Raw genomic sequence first — 10,069 nt, forward strand, 5'->3', positions numbered from 1 at the left:
ACAATTTTTTTTTAACAATGATTGCAATTTTTGTCATCATGCCAGCTTCACAGTGTTTTAGAGACAGAATCTTCATTTCTACTTGGTTGGCCTAATTGACCTAATTTTATGGTATTGCCATACCATAAAATAATGCCCACCTGCCCCCCCTTTCCAAAGGTACTCAAGTCCTAATCCTTGGCATGGAATCTTTATATGGAAAAGGGCACGTTGTAGATATGATTTAAAGTGTTTCAGGGAACCCATGTTCAAGCCTTGGCATCCCATATGGTCCTCTGAGCACTGCCAGAAGTAATTCCTGAGTGTAGTCATAAGTAAATCCTGAGCATCACTTGGTGTGACACAAAAAGCAAAACACAAAAGTGTCTCCAGATAGGAAAGCTCTCCAGGGGAATAGTGTGGGCCCAGTATCATCACAAGGAGCCTCATAAGAGGTGCTGAAGGAGTGTGAGGGAAAGTGACATGCCAGTGGAAAGAAGCAAGAGACATAGTGACATGCTATGCAACTGACTTTGAAAATGGATGAGGGGACCAAGATCCAAGGTGTGCCAGGCCGTTTTTTAGAAACAAGAAGAGGCAAGGAAATATTTCCTGCATCTCTGTCTTAATCAATACTCTGTCTTGATCATGGCAAGTTACAGGTCCATGCCTCAGCTAAGGGGCTAAGGAGGCTTATTCTGCCATTGGTCAGGAAAAAAGATGAGAATACTGATGAAGAACACTAATTACTGTGAAATGCTTCTTCCTTAGTAATTCTTTTCTTGGTGTAGAGAGGCTCAAAGAGCTAAAGTGCCCTGAGTTCAATTCCTAGTACCATATGATTCCCCAAGTGCTTCCTGGAGCAACCCCCAACCACTGTGCCAGGAGTAGTCTCCCCCAAAACATTATTTTCTCACAGCTGAGGATGTAGCTCTGTAGTAAAGCTTGCACATGAGACCCTGAGTTCAGTATTCTCAGCAGTGCCTCCCAAAAATGATCTTTGAACACCATTTTAGTAGCTAATAAGCTGAAGACTCTAGTTTTAAGTGCTACCGAAGCAAGCATTTAAACTGAAGACTCAGGATTATATATCTAAGCCTGACTCTCAGATTTGTCAGCATATGCCATCTTGTGTAGTATATAATTATTTTATCTTTTATTTTTTTTTATTTTGGGGACCCAACACCCACCCAGCTGCTTGACTATCCTACAAGCAACTCTACCTCAGTTCTCACCAAACTGACTTTTCACTCCACCCTTCGTTGCCAGTCTTATTTTTCCTCACACATGCCTTTCTTTGCTTTGGTTTTGGGAACATGCCTGGCAGGCCCAATGCTTATTCAGGGGTCGCTGCTGGCAGGACATGAAGTACTAGGGATTGAACCCAGTTGATCACATGCACGGCAAGTGCTTCCTACTTGCTGTATTATCCAATCCTCCTCACACCTTAAGGGTGAGTTGTCTCAGCTACCCTGCCTCTCTCCCCTCTCATTAATACAAGCTGGCTGACTCTGTTGTCTTACTTCAATGTACCCAGATACCTCACTTTAGTTCTCATCTTTAGTATCTGTTGCTTGGGGCACTGTCACAAGTTAGGCCAGCTAAGTAGCTAAGACACATACCTTAAGATTTGCTGGGGCCGGAGAGATAGCATGGAGGTAAGGCGTTTGCCTCTCATGCAGGAGGTCATCGGTTCGAATCCCGGCGTCCCATATGGTCCTCCCGTGCCTGTCAGGAGCAATTTCTGAGCCTGGAGCCAGGAATAACCCCTGAGCACTGCCGGGTGTGACCCAAAAACCACAAAAAAAAAAAAAAAAAAAAAAAAAGATTTGCTACCTCCTAATTAATGCTTACTCTGAATAACCAAAGGATCCAGTTGTGATTCATCTGGAACCCTTAATAGCTTCCCAGAAAGAAGTCCCAACCTCTCTGATTCTTACAAAGGCCTGCATGCTCCAGTTTCATTCAGCTCCTTATATAAGCTTGCTTCTGCCCTTTAGCTTTCTTCCCACACACCATCTTTAGTTTAGAGACCTTTGTGCTACTGGTTTAAAAGAATGAATGTCCACTCTAGAGGTAAGGTGAGTGCCTTACAAGCGCTAGCCAAGGAAGGACTGTGGTTTGATCCCCCGGCATCCCATATGGTCCCCCCAAGCCAGGGGCGATTTCTGAGCACTTAGCCAGGAATAACCCCTGAGCATCAAACAGGTGTGGCCCAAAAAAACAACAGCAACAAAAAAATGTCCTTCCCTCCACTCCTTCATCCTAACTTATTCTTAGCATAGACCCAGTAGATTCAGCCAAGTTACCTTTAAGTCTTAGGGTACATTCTCTGCCTCCCAGTGTTGGGACTCCCCTTGTGCCTAGGGGACTCAGCCTTGTCTGGCTCTCATGAAACTGTATCACCTGGTAGTTTCCTTCTGCTGGGACCTCGAACTCCTAGAGTACAGCAGGTACTCAATAAGTACTTTGGAAATAGAATTGTTGTTTTGCTATTAGAGCCTTTAGCCAGATTTCTGATGAGTCTGCTGGGAAGGCATGATCAGGAGGAAAGTCTGCAGCATGTGGATTTCTGAGTTTTGATCCATATGTCTCATTCTCACAGCCCGATGAAAATTCACTGGATTTTTCCTCCTGTATGCTACGGCCCGGCATTAAAAATGCACAAGAACTTGCTTGTGGGGTATGCCTCTTAAATGTGGACTCGAGGAGCCGGGTAAGTTGTAAGCCTTCCTCCTGATGGCAGTTGCTATCCCTCGTGGCCTGGAGCAGCCCCTCCAGTGCTCTCACAGCCATCCCTGTGCACAGAGGCAGACAGACTACTTCTTTCAGGAGGGCCAGGGGATGCTGTGAGGGAATGGACACAGGTCCTACTGTCAGGGATTTGCTGTTCGCATTGTGCCTGCAGCACCCAGTCCACAAGAGGGGCGGCAGAGAGAAAAGGTTTACCCAGCAGATTTGTTGGGAGGCAAAACTTTGTTGACTTTATGGTTTCAACATTATTTCAGAAAGAAGAGAAGTCTACAGAGGAACATCCTAAAAAAGTATGAACTAATTACACCTTATCTTAGTGTCTCTATCTTAATATTGAGTGTGGAAGGCATATCAGATGATTCCATGTCATCCCAAATTGTTCCAATCATGAATCCTCAATTGAATCATTCTTGTTCCCATAATGCTTGATTTAATCAATTAATGTGTCTGTGGAGCCACTTTGTCTTGTTTGCATGCTTCTATCTCATAATTGTCTTCTGGTGTTGCGGTTATTTTTCTCTGTTATGAACCGGGTACCAGGATGAGCAACTTCTGGAAGACTGGAAGTTGTATTGACACAGAATGAGATCACGGACCTTCTGGATCTGACTGTTAACAGTCAGACAAAACAGTCTTTGAATTTAGAGTGTTGTTTGTTTATTTACTTGTAGGGCTTTAGGAACATTCTCAGAAGGTGATGATGATGGGGACTAGCTGGCTGTAACTTGCCTTTTGACCTGGAACTATTGTTAAGGCCTTTATTTTTCAGAAGTAGTATCACAATTCACTTAACTCCCATTAGCATTAGACCTCAGAGTACTTTCTTAGTACTTTGGGTTTGTTTTAGTTGGTGTTAGTTCAAGGCCACATCTGACAGTGTTCAGGGGCTACTCCTGGCTCTGAGCTCTGGAATCACTCCTGTCAGGGCACAGGAGACCATATGGGATATTTGGGAACTGAACCCTGCCTGCTATTTGCATTGTTTATAGTATAGTATAGATAGAATAGTGCCCTATAGACTATACTATACTCTGGCCCAAGTACTTAGAGTTTTCTGACTCTCAGATCAATTTTTCTTTCATAATGCTACTGAAATCAGTCATGGAGGCTTTTGGGATTACATGTTACTGTCCAATATGCTCCTTCCCACAGGAGGGAGAAGGCTCCCCATTACCCTAGCATATTAGTTCTTTATTTTTTTTAAATGGTATTGGGGGGACAGAGCAATAGCACAGTAGTAGGATGCTTGCCTTTCACGTGGCCAACCTAGGACCAACCTGAGTTTGATCTTCAGTATCTCATATGGTCCCATGAGTCTGCTAGGAGCAATGTCTGAGCACAGAGCCAGGAGTAACCCCTGAGTGCCACCGGTGTAAGCAAAAAAAAAAAGACAACTGTAACTCAGTTGCAGCTCTTTTTTTGGGGGGTGGGCATACCCACCAGCACTCAGGAGTTACTCCTGGCTCTGAGCTCAGAAATCACTCCTCGAAGGCTTGGGGCATATAGGATGCCAGGATCGAACCTGGGTCCATCCAGTGTCGGCCACGTGCAAGGCAAACGCCTTACCACTGTGCTATCTCTCCGACCCTTCAACATCCTTTTCTATGAACAAGTTGGCCTTCCTTAACAGAATCTTAATTGAATGAGAAAGATTTGATCTACCTTTATTTAGCAGCAAGAGATGTTCTTGCTTGAATCCTTGGCCACCTCCTCAGCTTTTGTGTCTGTGTCAGCATGGCCTCAGCCTCTGACCTGGAACCTCAGGTGTTGGTCAGCTTTCAGGTGTGTGTCTGTTTGTTTCCGTCAGGCCTTCAACTCAGAGACAGACAGCTTCAAGCTGGCATATGGAGGACACCAGTATCATGCCAGCTGTGCCAACTTCTGGATCAACTGTGTTGAGCCCAAACCTCCTGGCCTCATCCTGCCTGATTTGCTCTGAAAAGCTCCTCTCTGTTGCTTCTCTTCTGTCACACCCAAGGGTGACTGGAACCAATAAACAGAATATGACTACTGCAAAGTTCACCTGTGAATCTGTGTGACGAAGTACCCAGCTGGTGGGAAGAACCAAAGCTGAGGAGTCCCCAGTCCTGCCTGCAGACCACCTTTGTCCCTGGCTCCCACTGCCAGTGGGATAGAGGTAAAAACTGCCCTCCTATTCTGTGTGGCACCAGAAGTTTGCGAACTTTTCTAGTTTCTTAAGATGTTTTCAAGAATGGACCAAAAATTTTCTTCTCTAAGAATAATTTTCTGCTGCTGCTGCAGAATGGAAACTGTGAAAAACTGACATTTGAAGAAAAATAAGTTATTATTGTAGAATTGAAATTAGCAAAACTGTTTTGAGCCCGTGCTTATTTATAGCTAGCATCCTTATTGTCCTGTGAAATAGAATGCATTTATCCACCTTTGATTTAATGTTTGAAATGAATAAAAAGGGAAATTGTGATTAAACTGATGTTCTATCTTTTTATAGGAAAAAGGTCTGGTGTGTAAGTGCAAAATAACCAAATATTTCTGTTGAAATTGTATCATTTCTGTACTTTTGTTCATTTATTTAGTTGGTGGGGTTTAGGAGGAGCCATACCAGGTAATGCTCAGAACTTATTCCTGTTCTGTGCTCAGGAGTGACCATTGGTAATACGGGAGTGGGGGGGTGGGGAAGGGGTAGGCATATACCATGTTGTGGATTAAACCAGGATTGGTTTGCATGCAAGGCAAGCATCCTAGTCCCTGTAACTATCTCTCCAGCCCCTTCTTTTTTTGTTCATTTATAAAATTATCAACTTTCAAGAAGCCTTTTTCTCAAAAGGTGCCTGGGCATTATACAGTGATGACTGTTTATCTTGACAGAGGTCCCAATATTTGCATGCCAGAATAAAAATATCCTCACCTTAGAAATTCCTTTTTAAAAAAAACTATAAACAGGATAATATTTTGCAAAAAGAAATTATGGAAGGGCGGGTTAGTAAAGTTTTTTTTGCCAACAGCTCTTTTCAAATTTCCATAAATATGCCTATGAAGGGACCAATACTGCCTGATGTTTCATTTTCTGTTTGGAGACCTGAAAGTTCATTCACAGTGAGAAGATGGAGCTCCTGCTGGGACATGGCTCAGTGGTAGATCACTTACATTGCATGTGTCAAGTCCTGGGTTCAGTCCCCAACGTCACAGAAAACAAAAATAAAAACCTGATTTTTTGTGGGCTAGTGAGGCTAGTGGACTAGTAAGATTGATTGTTATGGTAGAGCTTTATGACTTTGAAACAGAAGAATAAATCTGGTTCAGAAACAGCTCTGATTTTTTAGAAGGTATCAGGATTTTCTTATTGGGGTTCTTTTTTTTTTTTTTTTTTTTTGGTTTTTGGGCCACACCCGTTTGATGCTCAGGGGTTACTCCTGGCTATGTGCTCAGAAATCGCCCCTGGCTTGGGGGGACCATATGGGACGCCGGGGGATTGAACCGCGGTCCTTCCTTGGCTAGCGCTTGCAAGGCAGACACCTTACCTCCAGCGCCACCTACCCAGCCCCCTTATTGGGGTTCTTAAATGGAATTATTTAAGTGGTTGAAGACCATTGTTTCCTAAGAGGCACATGCTCCTCCAGGAAATGCAGTTAATTATGTCTTTCATGTGTGTTTTATTTTGAGGGCAACTTTTATTTTGTTGGTTAAGACTTACTGCTGGTTCTGTGCTGAGGAATCACTCCTCATAGTGCTCAGTGGACTGTGTGTGGTGCTGGGGATGAAATCAGCTTATCTATATGCAAGGCAAACATCTTTTTTTGTTTTGTTTAGTTTTGTTTTGGGGTCACACCTGGCAACTCTCAGGGGTTACTCTTGGTTCTATGCTCAGAAATCGCTCCTCGAAGGCTCAGGGACCATATGGGATGCCAGGATTCAAACCACCGTCCTGCATGCAAGGCAAACACCCTACATCCATGCTATCTCTCCAGCCCCATACAAACATCTTAACCCTTGTTTTATTTTGTATGACATAAGTTTTCTGTCCTAGATTTGACTTTACTGATTCGATTTCAACTTGTTATTTTTTTTTTGTTTTTTTGTTTTTTCTTGGTTTTTTGTTTTTTTTTTCTTTTTTAGGCCACACTGGTGGCACTCAGATTACTCCTGGCTCTGGATTCAAGCTTGAGGGACCATATGGGATGCCGGGAATCGAACCTTAGTCTGTCTTGGATCACTGACATGCTAGGCAAACTTTCTACCACTGTGCTGTCTTTCCGGTCCCTGGTTTTGTCTTTATAATTTTTGCTCTACTCTCCTCTGGACAATACATGTGTAGACCTGTTGGTTCCTTTTCACAACTTTTACTTTCATCTCCAACAAAAGTGAAGAGCATTTGCACAGAGGGAGCAGCTGTTGCTAAGACTTCTGCTTCCCCTTAGAAGTCACACAGAAGGGGCCGGAAAGGTGGCGCTAGAGGTAAAGTGTCTGCCTTGCAAGTGCTAGCCAAGGAAGGACCGCGGTTCGATCACCCCTTAGCCAGGAGTAACCCCTGCGTATCAAACGGTGTGGCCCAAACAACCAAAAAAAAAGAAGTCACACAGAAAAAAGTAGAGCTGCGGTGAATGGAAGCTGGAGCCATCTCCTGTCACCAGTGACCAAGACAGCTGTCTCTGCAGTATTCCTTCAGAGACTTCTCCCCAGAAGGACTTGAGACAGGGGTTGTGACAAGGGGGTCCAGTTTCTAGTAGACTTTTCCTAATTTTTTTTGTGCTGTGTTTTAGCCTGAGCAGCATAGTGAATTTCTTTTTATTGTTTGTTTGGGTCACCCCTAGCAGTGGTGGGGAGACAATGGGGCCAAAGCCAGCCCTGATGGTACTTAGCCAGGAGGTGTAGACTTGAAAGTTCTGGTGCTTGGGAGCCATGTGATTGCCAGGTAGCAAACAAGCCTCATATATGCAGGCACTCCTAAATATGTAGGCTCTCCCCAGCCTACAACATGGCATTTTTGAGGTATGCTCCCTTGTTAATTTTCTTCTTTCTTTTCTTTTTTTGGTAGGGAGGCAGTGATATGATTGGGGCTATGCCTGACAGTGCTCAGGAGATGCCCCTGCTTCACTGCTTCTGGTAGTGCTCAGGGTACAGACCATGTGGTGCCAACCTGGGTCTCCCAACTGGACCCAGCCCTTTGAACCATTTCCGTAGCCCTGGATTGATTCCAGAATACTCAGCTCAAAATCTTGCGTATCTGCTGATGGGGAAAGGTATAAAAGGAAAGCATGGCAGGCATCAGTATCATGCCTTAGTAGGTATGAAAGGTAGTCACTATTTTTAATCTGTTTAATAATGAAAATTTTTCGTAGAAGCTTCTGATAAAGGATTTGGGAGTGTGGATAATCACCGTGTTGGTGTTTGTGTGAGTGTATTGGAATGACTCAACATTGCATTCATCTTCACCTCAGCTCTTGTTAGCCAAGAGTCCAATGTCTGGAAACTGTAACCAAGGTTACTTATTTCCATGCTGTGCATTGTGGTGACGCCTTCACCTCACTGCTTGAGTGGCAATTAATAAGCGCTTTTCTTTTTTTGGTATTGTATTCTGCCGTTACATCTTTTATGACTTAACGTGTAATTTAATTTCTGTCTGGACATGTTTGAGACAGAAAAGGTGCAGGGTTAGGAGGGTATTATCTCTCTTTTGTCTCCACACAGGCTGCAGCATTATCTTTGGAATATTTTGTGGGCATTTATGCATTTTCTATTTAAAGATGCCTCCAACTTATTTTTTTAATAACTAATGGAGGGCTTTGGTTTCTGGTTTTGCTGGTGTTTGGGTGAACCTCCCAAACATTGCTCAGGGATTTTAGGGACCACTCCCAGTATTCCTCAACCAGACTGGTGGGCCAGTGCTCAGGCTGAAGGACCTTGCAGGGCCAGAGAGATAGCACAGTGGTAAGGCATCTATCTTGCATGCTGATGACCTGGGACAGACCCGGGTTCAATTCTCAGCATCCCATATGGTCCCCCGGGCCTGCCAGAGCAATTTCTTTTGTGGTTGTTGTTTTTTTTATTTTGTTTTGGGGTCATACCCGGCAGCGCTCAGGGGTTGTTACTCCTGGCTCTGCACTCAGAAGTCATTCCTGGCAGGTTCGGTTATGGGATGCCGGGATTCAAACCTGCAGGGTCCATCTTGTATTGCCATGTACAAGGCAAACTTGTCCGGCCCCTCCAGGAGCGAGCAATTTCTGAGCACAGAGCCAGGAGTAACAACCCCTGAGCGCCACCGGTGTGACCCCCCCTCCCAAAATGAAGAGCCTTGCAGTGCTTGGACTAGAGGTTCCAAGGGCCAGCCAAGGGGTGCTCAGGAGACTCGAAGGCCACTTTTGGTAATGTGATACCAGAGTCTGAATGCAGGTGCATGTTTGACAGCTCCAGGACTGGTGAGGATTTTTGGTGATGATAATGTTATTTTGGTTTGGGGACCACACCCAGCTGTACTCAAGACTTATTCCTAGCTCTTTGCTCAGGGATCACTCCCGGTAGTGCTCAGAGAATGATGAGGATCAAAACTGGATTGGCTGTGTACAAGGCAATTGTCCTACTTGCTATATACTATCTCGTTAGCCCCTGTGGTGAGTTCTTCCGTATGCTGTGGGGACCCTATGGCAGATATTGAACATAGGACTCTAAGCAGGCAAAGCATGTTGCTCCGGCCTTCAAGAATTTCCCCAGTCCAAATTAGTGAGATGGTTTGTTTTTAATGGGTTTTTTTTTTTTTTGGTTTTTGGGCCACACCCATTTGACGCTCAGGGGTTACTCCTGGCTTGGGGGGACCATATGGGATGCCGGGGGATCGAACCACTATCCGTCCTATGCTAGCGCTTGCAAGGCAGACACCTTACCTCTAGCGCCACCTTCCTGGCCCCTTTTTTTAATGGTTTTGGCAGAGCTCAAGGCTTACTAGACTTAGCTCAGGGATCACTTCTGGCAGGCCCAGGGGACCATATGGGGTTCTGGGGATCAAACCCTGGTCAGCCATATGCAAGTACTGAACTATCCTTCTGCCCCCAAAATAGTTCTTAAGCTTTCAAAAGATTTTTTTTTTGGTTTTTCGGGCCACACCCATTTGATGCTCAGGGGTTACTCCTGGCTAAGGGCTCAGAAATTGCCCCTGGCTTGGGGGGACCATATAGGATGCCAGGGGATCGAACCATGGTCCTGATCCTTGGCTAGCGTTTGCAAGGCAGACACCTTACCTCTAGTGCCACCTCGCCGGCCCCAAGCTTTCAAAAGATTTTACAGTACCTGGGGACACTGGTTGGTAGGAAGTTAACACTGGTAGTGAGGCCTAAAATTCTATAAATATTATATAAATTATATA

General features: G+C 44.6%; 1 protein-coding gene across 6 annotated transcripts in view; it reads left to right on the forward strand.

Moving 5' to 3' along the window:
• The window catches only part of SYNRG (synergin gamma), a 96,514-nt gene extending 91,831 nt beyond the window's left edge, over positions 1-4,683 (forward strand). For 4 of the 6 annotated variants that reach the window (XM_049771258.1, XM_049771266.1, XM_049771274.1 and 1 more), the window contains 3 exons: positions 2,585-2,695; positions 2,988-3,023; positions 4,541-4,683. In XM_049771258.1, the coding sequence (XP_049627215.1) occupies positions 2,585-2,695; positions 2,988-3,023; positions 4,541-4,672 (279 nt within the window). In that variant the 3' untranslated portion in view covers positions 4,673-4,683. The remainder of the gene's footprint in view (positions 1-2,584; positions 2,696-2,987; positions 3,024-4,540) is intronic. The other 2 variants (XM_049771279.1, XM_049771284.1) reach the window with 1 other exon arrangement.
• Positions 4,684-10,069: the final 5,386 nt, after the last annotated feature.

The sequence above is a fragment of the Suncus etruscus genome, chromosome 1, assembly GCF_024139225.1.
Source record: "Suncus etruscus isolate mSunEtr1 chromosome 1, mSunEtr1.pri.cur, whole genome shotgun sequence".
Classification (NCBI taxonomy): domain Eukaryota; kingdom Metazoa; phylum Chordata; class Mammalia; order Eulipotyphla; family Soricidae; genus Suncus; species Suncus etruscus.